The sequence below is a fragment of the Podarcis tiliguerta genome (genome assembly GCF_965153285.1).
Source record: "Podarcis tiliguerta genome assembly, chromosome: 9".
NCBI lineage: Eukaryota > Metazoa > Chordata > Lepidosauria > Squamata > Lacertidae > Podarcis > Podarcis tiliguerta.
Window position 1 is genome coordinate 58067415 of NC_139542.1, and position 18625 is coordinate 58086039.

An 18625-nucleotide genomic window follows, 5' to 3' on the forward strand; every position below is an offset into this window, starting at 1 on the left:
GAGTTTATTTTATTTCTTTAAATAAATAAAAAAGCAAACTACTCACATGCATATGGATCATGATTTAATAATATAGCCCCTTCCATTAATCAGATTTTTAAAAAACACATTGCAAGATATATCTCTTTCCAGTGTTTCCTTCAGCCATTGGATTCCTGCCCCTAGCTAAATGTAAACTCTGTGTGTGGCTCATTTCTTAAGCATTTAACGAACCCTTGCTCACGTGACAGTGAGCTGCTTTGTGTAAGCCATGGTTTATTGCAACAGGAGCAAGCCACAGTGAGCCTCAGAATTTTAAATGCATTCCTGCTGCAAACATGAAAAGAACAGAAACCTTGTTTCCATTTTAATTAACCATATTGTTGCTTCATCTGAACCTGACAAACAGTGTCTTAAAATATGTTTGAAACAAGCCAAGTTCAAGGCATGGGTTCTGAAGTTGGCTCCTTTCCACAAACCATAGTTAAGGTAGACTACAGTATAGGGTTTAGACATATTGCAGTTAATCAAAAATGGAAGTGAAAGCTTCTGATCTCAGGGCTGTGATGGAGAGTCATTCCTTTGGCTTATTCCCCCTTCCATCATAAACCGGTTTATGGTAATATCCAAACTGGCCCAGAATCTTTGTGAAGAAGGCTTTCCCTATCATGGCCTTGCAGACCTTTTGCAGAATTAAAAATGGCGGATCATTTTCATTAATGAATGCACTCAAGATACATATAGCTGACAAGCTGTTAACAGTCATTGAGATGTGACTTGTAAAGCGAAGCTTTAATACGTACTTAAAAGAATCTGATCCTAGATAAAACCTTTTCCCAACCAGGATTCCTGTTCGTTGAAGATGGACAAGATTTTGGAAGACATCAAGTGGAAAGAAAGCTATGAGGCAAACCATTTGAGAATCCCAACCTCATCGGTTGCTCAGATTCCAGATTTCACCGCTGCCCTAGTTATAGATGGAGCAACATTAGAATTTGCCTTGCACGACAGTGTGGCGACCAAGTTCCTGCAGCTCACAACACGTGTACGGGCTGTCATCTGCTGCCGAGCCACCCCTCTGCAGAAGAGCCGAGTGGTGGAAAAGATCCGAAAGGAACTGAAGGTGATGACATTGGCTGTAGGTGAGTCATCTCTCTTTTGCAAGGGAGCAGCATATATGCTATACAGCATCACCTTTGATTTCACTGTAAAGCAGGGATGGGGGATATCTGATCTCCATCATCCCTGTCCACTGGCCATGCTGGCTCGGGTTGATATGAGTTGTAATCCAGCAACAGCTGGAGGACCACGGGATCCCCACATCTGCATTAAAGGTACGTTCCTTAGATTTTCCTTGGGATAACTATTGACACAAACCAGAGCGGACCAGCAGGCAAATGGTAGAACGTGGCTGTAGAATCCCAACCGGGACCTGCTAATTGAAAAGCCCTGCTGCTCCATAGATACAGACAGACACACACACACACATATAGTCTGATGTAACAACTACATCAGCCAGGCGTTTTCACTCTAGTTGCCTCCTTCCGATTGCAGTAAGCAGGGAAGCTTGCTCTGTGTACATCAGAATATTTTCAACACTCTCATTCAGAATAACAATTGCAAGGTGACTTCATATGTTATGTGAAAACACCACGGTGGGAATTGTGAGTTAGTCACACTTCCTCTGTCCAAACTCTTGGGATTATTTGCAACCGGGGAGCGTGGGTTAGCATGCATTTCTGGCGACCACATAACCTTTCTCCTCCCATGTTCTACATATTTGGGAGATAGGTGAAAAGGAGAAGCATGACTCTCACCTCCATATAAAGTTCACTTGTTCAAAATATTTTTAGCCCGCCTTCCCATTACAAAAGCACCCATGGGACCTAATTGTAGCAGCAGAACATTCTCCCATAACACTAGAATTTGTGGACATACAGTGATGCTGAATGTTGGAAGATCCAGGACAGACAAAAGAAAAGTACTTCGTCACACAACACACAGATAATTCCACAGCTAACTCCCACAAGAGGCAGCGATGGCTTCCAGTGCGGATGAGTTTAAAAGAGGATTGGACAAATTCATGGAAGAGAAGGCTGTTCATGGCTGCTAATCCTGATGGATGCGTTCTGATAGATTAAGATAGATTAGATGGGCTACTGGTCTGATCCTGCAGGCTCATATCTCAAAAGTGCTCATGGAAACAGCTTTACCTGGCACCAAAACATGAATAGCATTGGTGTTTGTTTTCCTTTGCCTGGGGAGCGCATTCACAAATTAGATGCCATCACACAGAAGGCCATCAATATGTGATGCTGTTGTTCTTCCCCATCTGTGCAGGGTAGTAATGCAACCAACAAGCCTCTGAGGTAGATCATGAGCTGTGTTGGCAATATAGTTTTATTGCACTTTTCAAAAAATAGTAACGCGTTTATTAGGTTTCTTTACATCAGATACACTCATTTCATATGATAAAAACATTTATTGCAATGCCCAACATATACAGATACAGGTATAATTGCCCTCTAAATAGCCACATAAACTATCAATAAAAATTGCATATTTTATAAATCTACTCTCCTAAAATTCTCATTATTACATTATTATATTACATTATATTACATTATTACATTAAATATGCCAATATGAACCCCCCTTATCTTCATGTTGCACTTTATAGAGTCCTTTTAATAGTGCAAGCATTACTTGACAATAATTCTAAAACTGATGAACAAACTAGACATAAATTTGCATTTGACGTGCAGCAGTAGGGAAGGAAAAGCTTCATTTCCTCTTTTGATGTCTGCAGTGATAATTACCAGCCCTCCCAGCTGATGACATTTGCACTTGTATTTAACATCACATCTTGTGAGGCCATGAAATTTCAATCTATTTTTCTCTTTCGTCAAGTCTGTGTGCAGTGCATTAGCGCGCCCCCGCCCAAACCAGTTTCATAGAATCATAGAGTTGGAAGAGACCACAAGGGCCATTGAGTCCAACCCCCTGCCAAGCAGGAAACACCATCAGAGCACTCCTGACATATGGTTGTCAAGCCTCTGCTTAAAGACCTCCAAAGAAGGAGACTCCACCACACTCCTTGGCAGCAAATTCCACTGTCCAACAGCTCTTACTGTCAGGAAGTTCTTCCTAATGTTTAGGTGGAATATTCTTTCTTGTAGTTTGGATCCATTGCTCCGTGTCCGCTTCTCTGGAGCAGCAGAAAACAACCTTTCTCCCTCCTCTATGTGACATCCTTTTATATATTTGAACATGGCTATCATATCACCCCTTAACCTCCTCTTCTCCAGGCTAAACATGCCCAGCTCCCTTAGCCGTTCCTCATAAGGCATCGTTTCCAGGCCTTTGACCATTTTGGTTGCCCTCCTCTGGACACGTTCCAGTTTGTCAGTGTCCTTCTTGAACTGTGGTGCCCAGAACTGAACACAGTACTCCGGGTGAGGTCTAACCAGAGCAGAATACAGTGGCACTATTACTTCCCTTGATCTAGATGCTATACTCCTATTGATGCAGCCCAGAATTGCATTGGCTTTTTTAGCTGCCGCGTCACACTGTTGGCTCATGTCAAGTTTGTGGTCAACCAAGACTCCTAGATCCATTTCACATGTACTGCTCTCAAGCCAGGTGTCACCCATCTTGTATTTGTGCCTCTCATTTTTTTTGCCCAAGTGCAATACTTTACATTTCTCCCTGTTAAATTTAATCTTGTTTGTTTTGGCCCAGTTCTCTAATCTGTCAAGGTCGTTTTGAAGTGTGATCCTGTCCTCTGGGGTGTTAGCCACCCCTCCCAGTTTGGTGTCAGTTTCATTGCAACATTGTTCTTTTCCTTCTCCTGGAAGGTGATGGTGCCAACGATGTTAGTATGATCCAAGTTGCTGATGTTGGAATTGGAATCGCTGGCCAAGAAGGCATGCAGGTAGGACGGATTGAGAGAACTGTAAATGGAAGCAGTGTTGCGTATAGATTGAGGACTGTGAGAGCCATAACACTTATTGGTAGCAGAATACCGTATTTTTTGCTCTATAAGACTCACTTTTCCCCTCCTAAAAAGTAAGGGGAAATGTGTGTGCGTCTTATGGAGCGAATGTAGGCTGCACAGCTATCCCAGAAGCCAGAACAGCAAGAGGGATTGCTGCTTTCACTGCGCAGCGATCCCTCTTGCTGTTCTGGCTTCTGAGATTCAGAATATTTTTTTTCTTGTTTTCCTCCTCCAAAAACTAGGTGCGTCTTGTGGTCTGGTGCGTCTTATAGAGCAAAAAATACGGTATATTGGTAGTGGAATCAAAAGCTGAATACCCCAAACCCTAGAATTTGCAAGAGGTCTTTGTCAAAAGAGCTGATCTATTGGAAATACAAGTACTATGGTGTTGTAGGGAACCTGTGGGACAGTGTGTCTTGGCTGTTAAGCAGAAGCTTGGTGGTTCATGCCCACTCAGGGATGTCTGCGGACAGAATTCCTGCATTGCAGGGGGTTGGATGACCCTCATGGTTTCTTCCAGCTCTACAATTCTATTATACTATTGCAAAGGCCTTAAGAGCCATATTTACACTGTATTCGGTTCTAATATGGACATACGTTCCTAAGAAATCAGATTATATACCAGGAGAATGTTCCTTGAAATCAGAGGACCTAGGAATTTGTACAACCATGGGCATCTTCGTGGAGCATGTTTGAAGCAGTTTCAGGTAGATATCTGAAGAGGTTTGAAGAGGATTCATTCAGGTGGCTTTAGTTGTCACAGAAGTCATTCATGGGAACAGTGTAATAATTTATGAGTTGGTAGTGCAAAGATCAACAACTTCCTTGATTCGTGAGGAACTAAAATATGTCCTCATGTTAAGAGGGTGGATTAGTTGGCATATAAGAGACTGCTCAATAAATGATGATTGACAAGTGTGGGTCCGAATCAAGGGAAAGAGAGGATGAGTGGAGGATGAGTTAGAAAGGGAGAGAAGTATAACAGTATACACAAGACCATGACTTCTACAAGGAAACCTTTGTGGAGACATATATTTGTATTTTTGGCCAATGGGACTTGTGCAGTCAGCTTCAGTGGGATGCAGGAGTGGTCAATGAAAGCTCCTGACTTCATTTTGTAGCTCTTTTCTCGGTTGCTGTATTTCATTTATTTCATGTTTGTTTTCAGGCTGTGCTGGCGAGTGATTTTGCGCTTTCTCAGTTCAGACATCTCAGCAAGCTGCTCTTCGTACACGGCCACTGGTGTTACACGCGATTAGCGAACATGATCCTTTACTTTTTTTACAAGAATTTGGTATGTAGCTTCCGGGGATGCCTCAATGGGTTTGACCTTGCCGAAGGACAGTTTCTTAATGATTAGAAACAGGCGAAGGACGCTAGTAAATTCTGTACTCTGAATCTACAGCAGCAGAAATGGGAGTCTGCCCACCCGCCTTGGGTTAAGGGTCACTGCTCCAGTGGCATTTATAATAAATTTAAATACGGTCTATGCCAAAAAGCTGTCTGTTAGCACTAAGAAGATTGTGACAAGTTGGCGCCACTATTGAAACCTGCAAATTATCAAAGGATTATTTTATGCCGTTTCTGCCTGGGGAAGCGTGTCTGAAGCAGACAGGCCTTGCCAGTTTCGATGTTGAGTGTGGACTTTGAGGTTTACTTCTGAGCAGTAAGAACTCAAAATGAGTTCATTATGTTACAGAGTTAAGACAGAGGCAAGCAGTAACCACATGGTAACTCCTGTAAAGCTCAGCTGCTTTGCCACTCACTTAAGAAATTTCCCCCCTTGCAGCTCTAACCACTGGAGAGCTAATAATCTGTAAACTCTGACCATGGAATGAAGTAAGCATTACTAAATATTGGTAACTATTTGAAATTCTGGGAAAGCAGGAATCACTTTTAGCACTCAGCTTAACAAGGCTAGAGGCTACAGCCAGCCCTCTCTCCAGGCAGTTCGTAACAGTAGTGTCTTACTATCTTCATAAAGGTAAAGGTACCCCTGCCCGTATGGGCCAGTCTTGACAGACTCTATGGTTGTGCGCCCATCTCACTTAAGAGGCCGAGGGCCAGCGCTGTCCGGAGACACTTCCGGGTCACGTGGCCAGCGTGACAAAGCTGCATCTGGCGAGCCAGCGCAGCACACGGAAACGCCGTTTACCTTCCCGCCAGTAAGCGGTCCCTATTTATCTACTTGCACCCGAGGGTGCTTTCAAACTGCTAGGTTGGCAGGCGCTTGGACCGAACGACGGGAGCGCACCCCGCCGCGGGGATTCGAACCGCCGACCTTTCGATCGGCAAGCCCTAGGTGCTGAGGCTTTTACCCACAGCACCACCCGCATCCCATCACTATCTTCATACTGGTAGTCAACATTTTCACCAAATTATCTTAAGTGTTTGGTGCTGAGAAAATGCAGTATTTGCAATCCTGAGCCCTTAGTACCATTTCTAGGACAACAGATTCGTATCATTGGCATTCAGCATTTCTGTAGCCCACTATAAGAACAATTTGGCATTGCAGTTCTTTCCCGCAAAGGGGCAGAACTGTACATCAGTAGTGGAGCAAGGAAAAGGTCCCAGGTTAATCCAGGTAGGGTGGAGAACTTCAAAACTCTGAAGAGCTTCTGCCAGTCAGTGTAGACAAAAGTGAGATAGACAGACCAATGGTCTGACTCAGTATATATAATTCCTGTTGGCTCTTATTTATAGATTCTCACCTTTTAATTCCCACCTCTGTTCCTAACAGGCATATGTGAACCTCCTGTTCTGGTTCCAGTTCTTCTGTGGGTTTTCAGGAACACCCATGACCGACTACTGGAGTTTGATTTTCTTCAATCTGCTCTTCACATCAGTACCACCTGTCATTTATGGTGTTTTGGACAAAGACGTCTCCGCAGAAGTCCTGTTGCACTTGCCAGAACTTTACAAGGCTAGTCAGAGAAACGAGGTATTTCTTGGCTTCTTACAAATATTTGAAAGCCGAAGTGACTCACATGTTCTCTGTTGTGCATTCCTTACCAGTTAAACGTGAACATTCCCTCCTGTTAAATAATCTGGTGGAGATGAAAGGCATCATTCTTCACTGGCTTTACAGCCAATGAATGTAGGTGGCCTTAGGAGGGCAACATAGTTTATACACAAAGAGTTATTTGATGGATGCCCTGTTACCATTTTCTATCACACAGTCTGCTATTGCTTATTTGTGTTTCTCCAGCATGGCGAGGAAGGCCTCAGCAGAAATGTGGGGATATTGTACGCTGTGTGCTAGACATGCATGCTATCAAAGTCAAGCTGAAACACTCTAGGAGGGGTTCCAGATTAGATTGCTATACTGTCTCACCAGCCTGAGATGCCCCCCCCCCCTGCAGCTCTGACAATGAGTATCTCTGGTTGGTTGGTTTGTTGAAAATACAACAGATTTTTTTACTGAACCAATTTTTGTTCAAAGAGGTTCAAACACTTCCTGCCTGACCATGGTATTTGTGGTAATTTAAAAGCATTTTTATATACCGGCAAGTGTTAGTCTTATAACTAGGCTCACCTCCTCCCTTTAATCTCTCATTTGTGACTTGGGCATATTGCAGACTCACTCAGGCTCTCTCACTGAAGGTTGAGACCTGGATCATGGAAGGTGATACTGTATGTGTGAGCTTTTGGAAGCTCAGTAAGGCTTTCAGGCTTCCAAACATGCAGACAAGGCAAAATGAGAAGAATCTGTATCTTCCCAAACTATGAGTAGAATTCAAAATAACCCTCTTCTGGGGGTTCTCCTGAACCCCCTTAACCCAATTTAAGAGGGGGGGGGGAGACCCATTGCAGAAGTGCTTGTGTGGGGCTCATTAGGTGAATCCCACCCTCAATAAGTGTTTCTCCTGTCTTTCCTTTTCAGCCATACCTGTTTACAACCTTCATAATGAACTTATTAGATGCTTTTTACCAAAGTCTAGTTTGCTTTTTTATCCCTTACTGGGTAAGTGTTAGGATATTTTACTCCTTTGTCTCTATCTTTTATTTGCCTTTTTATTTGCATGATCTTTAAACTTCCTCCATATTCAAAAAACAGTAGGCTTACAGTACTCATGATCTGGAATACAAGCACAGAGGACTTCCGGTGGGTGGGTGGGGCATGGCAGATTGAATCTCTGTTGTCAGCAGTCCACGGAAATAATTCCATGATAATTGATGATAGCCAGGCGTAAACTTCAACTGTCAAATTCACTCTGGAAAAAGAGTGAATAGGGGTCCAACCTCTGATGCGCTGAAAAAGCTGTTTTCTGTGTCAAGAGACCAAGAAACTGTCAGCTTCTGGGAGCTCTGGTGGGGTTAAGCAACTTAAGAACCAAGGAGTCTACATCTTGCCCAAAAGCCACATAAGAGCCCTGATGTGCGTGTGATTTGCAAAAGCCTCTCTTAATTATTTCTGGAAATTTATAACTCAGAGAAATTTATCCATCTGCCAGTGGGAATTTACATTTGATGCATGAGCTGCTTTTTGGCTTCAAGTAGAAGGGAAGAGAAGTCGATTATTAAAGGGTTGAAGGCAGAACCAAAAGCCTGTTTTAATGGCTTGAGAAAAGAAAGTTGCAAATGAACGAGACACTTGTGTGTGTCAATAATTTTTATCTCGTGTTATTCATTTTTGTTTTCTCAATGAAAATGTTGCTTAGAAATCAAAAGTAAATGTGCCACTTGATACTTCGCCCACGGGAAAGGAACCTCTCTATTCTAATAAGAGATATGGCTGTGAAGATCTTAAGGTGGAGACAGGAGATGTAATGAGACTGAATTGTAAATAAGATCATGAACATTCGGTCTGGCAAGTATACCTATATTTGGGCATTCCACTGACTGTTGGCATGCTTGATGAGCAAGTAAAATTGACTAAAGTTCCATTGAGGTCTAATCCAGTGGGAAATGAAAGTAAACCAGGAATGAATGAAATGAAAGGCAGAATCAGAGACGATACAGAGACTTTGGAGAAAATTATGGATAAAGGACTGGCAGAATCAGAGTGTCAAATGGTAGAGTTGGAGGGAATAGATGGTGCATTGGAAAGGTCCTTTACACAAGTGTTTGGAGGAATAAAACAGACATATGGTGTGGTGATTCTGGAGAAGTAGAATGAAGTTATGGATGGAGACATGGGTAGACATCTGGATCTGGCATTGATAAGAGCTGAGAGAGAAAGGACTCTGTGTACAACTTGGAGTGAACTCAGAGGGAAAAGGTACTCTGGTACTTTCCTTGGGAAAAGAATAGAAGAAATGTAAAATGGAAGAGGTAATTTTTTTAGATAAGGATGGAACGCAACAGGAAACGGGAACAGAAGATACAGAACTGGGTGCGAATTAATGGATACGTAGCAAGAAAAGAACTATGGAATAATTTCTCAATATATGATCACCGTGGAGAGACTCGTACATGGACAAAGATAGAAAGATTTATTATTGTTTAAGACCAAGTGGAAGTTGTGGTTGTGGAAGACCGAGTGGTTATGTTTGATTGGAGAAAAATCATTACACATATTTATTAACAATAGAGAATTTGAACTTCTTGTGTGAAAAGAAAAACGAACGGATTTCACACATTTGAGTCTGAAGATTGGGAAAATTTTAACAGAAAGCAGAACAGTTGGATGTCATCCGAGGGCAAATGTTACGAATATATTTTTCTTTAATGCAGTGGGCAGATGTAAAATCAGGAGTCCTTTTATTTATTTTTCATTCTTCTTTTCTCTTTTTTTCTTTCTTTCCCCCCCCCTTTTGTGTCCTCTGCTCTGAGCCATTATTGGGGTCCAAGGATTACACACACACGAAGGTGGTGTATGGTTGGTGGCAGGACCCTGAGTGAGAGGCAGGGAAGTGAAGATCTCATAGAATCATAGAGTTGGAAGAGACCACAAGGGTCATCGAGTCCAACCCCCTGCCAAGCAGGAAACACCATCAGAGCACTCCTGACATATGGTTGTCAAGCCTCTGCTTAAAGACCTCCCAGGCTGAAAGACTGGGAGAAGAAAGGAAAGCTCCCAGGTGAGAGCTGGGAAGGTCCATCATTTTCTATTGGTGACAAGGATTAAGAGCTACATTTAAGAGAAGACTCTGTGTTTTCTTTTCTCTTTCCTTCTTCGTTTTTGTTATTTAGATTAGTTTCCTTTATCTTATTGTCTCATGAAAAAGCTTTAAAGAAATCTTAAGGAAAAGGGGGGAATACAATCACAGAGTACATAAACTTTAAATAATTGTTCCTTTGCAGACCTACAGTGGCTCTGATATAGACCTCTATTCTTTCGGGTGTCCTATTAACACCTCCATGTTTTTTACAATATTATTACACCTCGTGATTGAAAGCAAATCTTTGGTGAGTACGTTGTTCATTCTAAGGTTCACCTTGCAAATTGCTCTTGGACAGGGTCAAGTTAACATTTATCATCTCGTCACATGGTGGATGTTGATGCTTAAATGTGCCCGCACAAAGTGTGGGATGGTATTTGCAGCACCACAGCAGTCTTCAGTAGCTGATGAGATAGATATGCACTCACACGGTTAGAATGGGTATCATTTGACATGTCAAATGGACACGATAAAAATCATCTTAGAATGATGTTGCCATGTCCAAAACTAACGTGAGAATCGGGCCAATTCTTACCAAAAGTGTTTTCCTTCCTTTATGCCAGTACTGAAGACATGAGCTGTCTTGCACCTCACCCCATAGGGTCCATTCTTTAACATTTGTGGGTGAGTTCCCTTCAGGGCGAAAGCTGAACACAATCAGTTTGGGTAGTTAGTTCCAGGGGAGGAAGAGGCCTTCATTTCCTTTCACAAAATGTGAAGCAAAGCTCCTGCAGGAACTTTGGTGGGAGAAGAGTTTGAAGGGAAAAGTTTCCACTCTCCATGTTTCTCTCTAAATTTACAGTGGTAGCTCGGGTTACATTCGCTTCAGGTCACATACGCTTCAGGTTGCACACTCCGCTAACCCAGAAATAGTGCTTCAGGTTAAGAACTTTGCTTCAGGATAAGAACAGAAACCGGGCTCCGGTGGCAAGGCAGCATCAGGAGGCCCCATTAGCTAAAGTAAGAACAGTTTCAGGTTAAGAACGGACCTCCGGAACGATTTAAGTACTTAACCCGAGGTACCACTGTATTGGATACAGAGTATTCACACCCCCACCCCCACGGTGAAGTCTTATCTTGCCCAACATCTCATCCCTCTGCCACCCAGTTCTTTTTCTCAGAACCTGTGAACAGCCCCTGAGAAAAAGGAAGAGAGAGGGAGGCAGGGAACTAATTGCTAATTTACTCCTCAGAAGCCAGCTTGTCCCATCTGCAAGTTCCTCCCCTGAACCATATTCCTACCTTTAGAGCAAGTGCGGGGAATCTTTGGCCCTTCAGATGCTGCTACAGCTTACATCAGCCTCTGCAAGAATGTCCAGGGATGATGGGAGTTGTTGTAGTTCAGCAAGAGTGCCAGAGGTTTCCCACCCACACCTGCTTTAGAGAGTATTAGTAATGATGTCATAACAAGGGCAATGCTTTTTGTAATAGAAATTCTTGCCCAAATTAACTAAAATTATTGTTTTGAAATGGCAGCATTGGATAGAGGCAGAAACTGGGGTGGCTTAATAGCTGCCTCTTATTACTGCAGAAAAGGAGACTGAACACTGAGAAGGGAGGAGGTAGCAAGGATTATTTTCCTGCCAGGGCAAGCAGGGGATATGACTTTCCAGACTGCCCTTTCTGGGAATTTAAAGGGAAACGCCCTGTGTTGTAACCCTCTGCTTACCTAATATGAAATTTTGGGGAGGCTGCAAGATTATTTCCCACATTAATAAGCCTGCTGAACTTCTTTCTAGTGCTTCTCTTTCAGACCTTTCCCCCTTGTGAATCCCAACACAGTGAGGGAGGGTTAAGAAGGAAGTAATCCCAGTGGGTGAAGAAGGGGGGAACCACCTTGGCACATCCTCGGCCTCCCTTGATCTAAGGGTGCTGCTGGGCCAAAGCTGTGGCAAAGGGCTATGGCATCGCCAGCCAGCACTATGAAGAAAAGGCCAATGAATGGCTTCAGTGCCTTCTGTCCTCAGACCTGGGCAGCCACAGAAGAGCAATGAAACCACCCTTTCTGTCTTAGCAGAGAATGAGCTGCCACTAATAATAATAATAATAATAATAATAATAATAATAATAATAGTAGTAATTTATTTATACCCTGCCCATCTAGCTGGGTTTCCCCAGCCACTTTGGGCGGCTTCCAACAGAACATTAAAATACAATAACCTAATAAACATTAAAAGCTTCCCTAAACAGGGCTGCCTTCAGATGTCTTCTATAAGTCTGGTAGTTGCTTTTCTCTTTGACATCTGGTGGGAGGGCGTTCCACAGGGCGGGTGCCACTACCGAGAAGGCCCTCTGCCTGGTTCCCTGTAATATGGCTTCTCGCAACGAGGGAACCGCCAGAAGGCCCTCAGCGCTGGACCTCAGTGAGCAGCATGCCTCCCCCACCCCGTTGGGCCTGGCCATGTAACAAGTGGGAACTTTGATGGGTACTATATGGGACCTTCCTCAAATCAGAAGAAGCTGCTTGCAGCCTTTGTTCACATTAAGCCCATCCACCCATGGCTACTTGGAAATCTGGAGAAGCAAAGGGGGGGGGTTAGCCCTCAGCTTAACTGCATGGGTGGAGTCTTCAGACAACTGCTTCCCCAGTTAACAGGTGCCACACAGTGACCTTTCAAGCAGCTGCCCTGCAGCACAGTTACATGAGCCCACCCTTAAACATTGGGGCTAAGAACCATGGAAACAATGCTAGTTTGGAATGGTGAATGAATATGTGATTCTCTGAGCTCGTACCGCTGCCTTTCAGTTCTTCAGAAATGGAAGCAGATTCTGTCTCACTCAGTTTGTCCTTCTGTGGTGTGTGTTGTTGTTTTTTTTAATTTCAGAATGTGGCACACTTCTCTGTTCTAGCTGGTAGCGTCTTCCTGTTCTTCAGCATTATTGGGACCTTTGGAGCTACCTGCATCCTCTGCAACCCACCAGCCAATCCATATTGGATAATTCAGAAACATTTGTCTACTCCAAGGTTTTATCTGGTGTGCACGCTTGCGACTCTTTTGGCTCTTCTTCCAAGGTATCTTATTGGTTTGGGACCAAGCACTGTGGTGTAGATAGAAATTCAGTGTTCATGCTGTGATTCTTCTGTCACATGTGACAGAGCAACAAACCTGTACGTAAAGTCAGTAGGGAACTGCAGCTAATTCTGTCCGTCTGCTGAATATGATACAAACACATTCACGCTTTACATTTTTACTTGTTCACTTCAAAAAAAACACCTTAGCAGTACTAAAGATTTATTGACCATTGTAGAAAAGCTATGCTGAATCAAGCAAAAAGAGGTCACTCTTCACTTTAGGTCTAAGTCTCATTGGGGTGGTAAACACGTGGTCTGGACTGTACCACTTCAGACTCCAAGTGGGTGCTCACATACTTGAATTATCCCAACCTGACCTCCCCAAAATCATTCCATAAAGAAAAGTAGATGTCAAGAATAGTTCTAGCCCAGGGGTCTGCAACCTTTAAGACAAAAAGAGCCACTTGGACCCGTTTCCGAAGAAACAAAAACGGGGAACCGCAAAACCATTGCAACATTTAAAACAACTATATCTCCGGAGCCGCGATCTGACAGTGGGCGGGAAGGTGATGTCGGGACTGTGCGTGACTAACGCACGCACCGCCTCCATGCGACGTCACAGCCAGTACAGCGCCCACCACAGTGGGGAGTGTCGGGGCACACAATGCGCCTCCTCCCCTCGCTAGTATCCGCCCCGGAGCCGCGGCAAAGGTGTAAAAGAGCCACATGCGGCTCCGGAGCCGCGGGTTGCTGACCCCTGTTCTAGCCCATCAAGCCTTTTGATAGGCTTGTTTTCCCCCCTTGGGGAAACATTCTGCTGCATGACATCCACTTGTAGTCTAAAGTGGTACTACCCAGACATTTTATCACCTCAATGGGAAATAGGTTAGTGTCTCCAATACAGAATACCCTGGACTCTGGAATTATTGGCCAAAATATCCAGGGTAATAAATTACAGCACTTTCCCATCAATTTTTTTAGTATCTTCGTAGTTTGGATTCTAAGAACTAAATTTTATAAAGGGACCACACACACACACCCATCCACACTTTTTTCAAGTTTCTGGTCAAAATGGTTGAATAGTGTGTAACATTAGTTCAGACATCTCCTTAAAAGCTGAATATTGAGTTTCAGTCAATATCCAGATTTTGCTACCTTGGGCTCTGAACACTTAAGTCAGGAGGAATTTGGGGGTAATTGGGATTTTATCCTGCTGGTTTTCTATTATATTACATTTGTATCCCGCAGTTCCTCTAAAGAACTTGAAGAAGTGATCTATTGTCATAGCAAGTCTGTGAGGCAGGGGAGGTGGCTAAATGCCACTGTTGAGATGCATAGCTGATTTGAGGTTTGAACATGGGCTTCCCCATGCCCAAGGCCACTGTAATAGCACAGTGCCATTGTAACCAGGGTTGCCATATGCCCAGAATTTCCAGGACATATCCAGAATACTGCGGCTGGAAGCAGTGTCCAGGCAGAAATTGCTGAAACGTCCAGGAAAATCCGAATGTATGGTAGCCCACACCGGCAGTGTCATTTTTGGTGATTTCCCTTAAAAATAGCTCAATAACATCCGAAAAAGCTCAACAACCTTTCTGAAATATGGCAACCCTATTGTAACACCATAGGATCTCATGTGTTGCTGTTGCCAACATGAGCTTTTTTTTGGCATCCCCAACCTGTGGCCCTCCAGATGTTTTGGCCTACAACTCCCATGATCCCTAGCTAGCAGGACCAGTGGTCAGAGATGATGGGAATTGTAGTCCAAAACATCTGGAAGGCCGAAGGTTGGGGATGCCTGAGTTAGAATATAAACTTTGCCTACATCTATAATCCTTAAACCATTCTCCAACATTCAGTTCGGCATTGGTTTCAGTATGATACATTTGTTAGGACAAACTTAAGTAATTCTTTTTGGTAACCCAAATCCTTTCCGTAATTGGTTGAGATAAAGGTGGGAGGGAGGGAAGGAGCCTTATTACCACCTGGTTAATAAGAGCACACTGTTGAGAAGAATGCCTTTTCACAGGACGCCCTTTGCCTCAAACCAATTTAAATCCATGCCTACACAGCTTATTTGAATCCTTCCTTATACTGTAGGTATTTGTTCAGGGTGATCCAGGCCACAGCATTTCCAACTCCACTGCTAAAGGCCAAGAACTTGGAAGGCCGGGTCCTTACAGGACGGAAGAGTCTGCTGCGCAGTGCAAGTGTAGCCCCATCGTGAGGGGTAGAATTGATCACCAAGGGACAAATGGGGATTCTGGGTCTGCTGATTCTGAAGACTCAGCAAAAGAAAACAACATCAAGTGTGGTGGTTTGTTGCTGCTGCCAATACAGCTAGTGCCGTTTTGTAACAATGTTGGAGACAGTCTGAACAGGCACCCAAGGCACATCTGAAAATGGCGGCAGGCTGAGTTGTGAGGGCACTGAAATGTTTAAGACCCTCAAAGGAATTCTATTCCATCACATATGGAGCTAGTGATTCTTAAGTTGGAGGGTTAGACTTTACTTCTGAAGAGGACCACACTGATATTTCTCTCGTGAATAAGGCTGATTCGGATTCTGCCTAGGGCATATAGGAGGGTTTAAAACACTCTGCCAAAAATAGAGTGTTATTTATGCTTTAATGTCCAAAAGAGGAAGGGTGGTACATTTAAATGATCTTTCTCACATGACTTTTCTTCTTTTTATATGAAATTCAGCCACCACCCACTGCTTGTGCTTTTTTTTATAGACAAAAAAGTACTTAGAATAATTTGTTCAAGATATAAGCAAACAAAGAAATGCTGCCCCTTGTTCCACGATGGATAAATCATTTCATATGAGCCTTGATAGCATGGGAAGAGATATTTAAGCCTGGCCAGGCAAGGAGGTTTTGGGATTACTGAATTTTGACTTTATTCTTTCTACTGTTATTATAATGTTTGGTTCTGGGGCAGTCAGTGTTAGAGCAGCTCTGTCTAACAAGATGCACAGTAGTTCCCTCTGAAAACAGCTGTGCAAAACCTAAATCACTTTCATAATAAAACAGTATTTATGGAAGCAAGATTCATAGATGATAGGAGCCACTTCTCTGGAGAATAAACTAGCTGAGGACGCAGGAAAGACATTTCTACACAAGCACAGCATTTTTGTATATATGATGATTATGTGAATGTGAGAAACTGTCTGCGCTTTTATTTCCTTATGGAAGGAATACTGTTAAATTTGTTCTTTTAGAAATGAATATTTGTACTGTAAACGGTGTGTGGTGCGGCTCCTCCTTTCTTTCCCTCTGCAAACAGATTGCTGCTTTCAGATAACAGACTTTTCACTACCCTTGCTTAAAAGAATGTTCCATTAAAAACTGATGTTAAAATGTTTAGGATTTGGGGGTGGGGTGATTCCGTTGGTTCATTACTCTGCTAGGGACACAGCTAAACTGAACATATTCTGAATTAATTTACCAAGGTTCTGAGGAAATCCCTAAGAGGATGAAAGCACTGCATAGGTAATCAAAAACACTTCTAAACAAGATTTACTGCACAAATTTCCTTAAGACCTTTCTGCATCATATCCTGTATGTTAAGAGAAAGACCTTCCATTTAGTCCACATGTGAACCATTCTGGCACAGTTTTACCTGTAACTCAGACCTTTTGGGGAGGGTAGCCTGATTTTAACTATAATTCCTGTTATCTGCAGCTGTACCCACTTAGCATCTCCCATCAGAGTTAAAATACTGGTTTCTTCCAGCTGGCATTGAAGATTGCCTTGCCATAACAAATAGTAATCTCTATTCAATATGCAACTGAATTTTGCAGGATAATGACTCCAGGTTATCATGACCTGATTTTGTGTCACTGTGTCCAGTTGAAACATGCTCTTTCTGCTATGCTCTCCACAATGCATGTGGAAATATATAAACACCAAATATTGAAAGTATTGGTTTCTAATCATGTGTCACAATTTTTAAGGCAGGGGGTAGGAACTTTTTGGCCCTATGGGCCAGATCTTTATCTCCTGCCCACTTCCCCTTGCCAGCTTCGGCACACACGTGGGCCCTGTCAATCATCTGATGCCATAGTGGCATGTGATTGACACCTGCCACAGCCCAGCACTACATGCTCAACTATCAGTTGAGTGTCAAAAGGCCCTTTTCAGCCAAGTCCTGCCCTTAGCTGCTGTGTAAGACTGGTGCATGTGCCTTGGCCAAAGTGACTTTGCTGACCCAATGGGGAGGCCAGATTTGGCCTGCAGGACAAGAGGTTCCCAATCCCTGTTGGGACATGGAATAAGTCCCATGGGATTCAGTCCAACCTATTTTTGAGTAACCACACAAAGCACTGCACTGCATCCTTCCATGCTGCTGGTGCCCCTCTTGTCTAACAGCAGTGGAAGATGCCTGCCTCAAGGGCATCTTTCCATTCTGGGAAGGAGAAGTGAGTGCCAGTTCCCTGGCTTAAGCTCTAGAACAGGGGTGGGCATCATAAGACCCATGGGCCACAAGCGGCCCATTGGGGTCGTTTAACCAGCCCATGGACCCCCACTGCCCGCTAGGGGACCGCCTTCCGCGACACTGGCTGGCTTCCCATTGGCTGCAGGAAGCGCCTGCAGGAAGTTTCTGTACACAGATGCAGATCCTGTAATTGTGACTGCACAGACCACCATTCAAAAGACACAAGTATGCAATCTATTTTAAGTCATGGAGCCTGAATCATATGATTACTTCATACATGAGCACCATAAAGAAGGAAGTGTGTACTTGATTTGGGCAACCCTTCTACATGCTACTCAAGCAACAAACAAACTGGTCACAGTTTTTTAAGCTGATAACGTGATTTTGGATGAACCTGAACTGGAGCCAAGTCCTGCTTTCCTAGATGTGCCAGTCTTATTTTTTCATATTCCTTTTATCTCGCTGGACCGCACATGCTAAAGAAGAATGCATCAACCCCTTTACCATTTTCTGTTCCTTTTTAGTGCAAAAATAACAACAAAAGAGGGACCTGAGGGGGGGGGGAAGCCAGATGTTTTCTATAAAACAAATTATAGGAACAAAATCCAGTATTGTATTGTTATCCAAGTCCACAGTGGGAGCTTGATTTGGGGAATTTAGCACGCCTTCTTGGGGAGGGAGGGAGAATTGCCTGTTTTTGAAAGTTTATTGTTGCCTGTTTGAGCCATGCAGAAACTGCAGCCGCTGACAATAAATCGCTAAACATTGAGCTCCATTTTAGTATTCTCTTTTTATGTTTGCAAAATGAATAAATTACATGAGACAAACTTTAAACTGCGGCAGGCAGGGTGTTGCGGGGCTATGTTTAACTTTCCTTCCTAAGTCTGCAACCAAACACTGTAAGGTCTCTGAATAACACTTGCAAACTGAAGCTTGAGGACCATTTGGCGTTCATCGAAATTGTCATTCCTGCATCTCACCGAAACATTTGTCCAGTGCTATTTTTCTAGAAAAAGAGGGGCCAGAACTCACTCATTCTCTTATAATGGCATAGGCGCCCATCTAAGAGGTGCCGGAATTGAGTTCTGGTGAG

The 18625-nt window shown here is 43.4% G+C and overlaps 2 protein-coding genes across 25 annotated transcripts in view; one reads left to right on the forward strand and one right to left on the reverse strand.

The window, feature by feature from the left end:
* The window catches only part of ATP10D (ATPase phospholipid transporting 10D (putative)), a 73688-nt gene extending 55381 nt beyond the window's left edge, over nt 1-18307 (forward strand). For 18 of the 23 annotated variants that reach the window (XM_083457996.1, XM_083458001.1, XM_083457990.1 and 15 more), the window contains 8 exons: nt 824-1121; nt 3837-3913; nt 5145-5270; nt 6717-6917; nt 7860-7940; nt 10223-10327; nt 12906-13093; nt 15194-18307. In XM_083457996.1, coding sequence (XP_083314122.1) covers nt 824-1121; nt 3837-3913; nt 5145-5270; nt 6717-6917; nt 7860-7940; nt 10223-10327; nt 12906-13093; nt 15194-15320 — 1203 coding nt within the window. In that variant the 3' untranslated portion in view covers nt 15321-18307. The remainder of the gene's footprint in view (nt 1-823; nt 1122-3836; nt 3914-5144; nt 5271-6716; nt 6918-7859; nt 7941-10222; nt 10328-12905; nt 13094-15193) is intronic. The other 5 variants (XR_014515337.1, XR_014515338.1, XM_083457999.1 and 2 more) reach the window with 3 other exon arrangements.
* Nucleotides 1-18625, reverse strand: part of LOC310685618 (uncharacterized protein) — an 850221-nt gene that overhangs the window by 66034 nt on the left and 765562 nt on the right. The window lies entirely within an intron of this gene.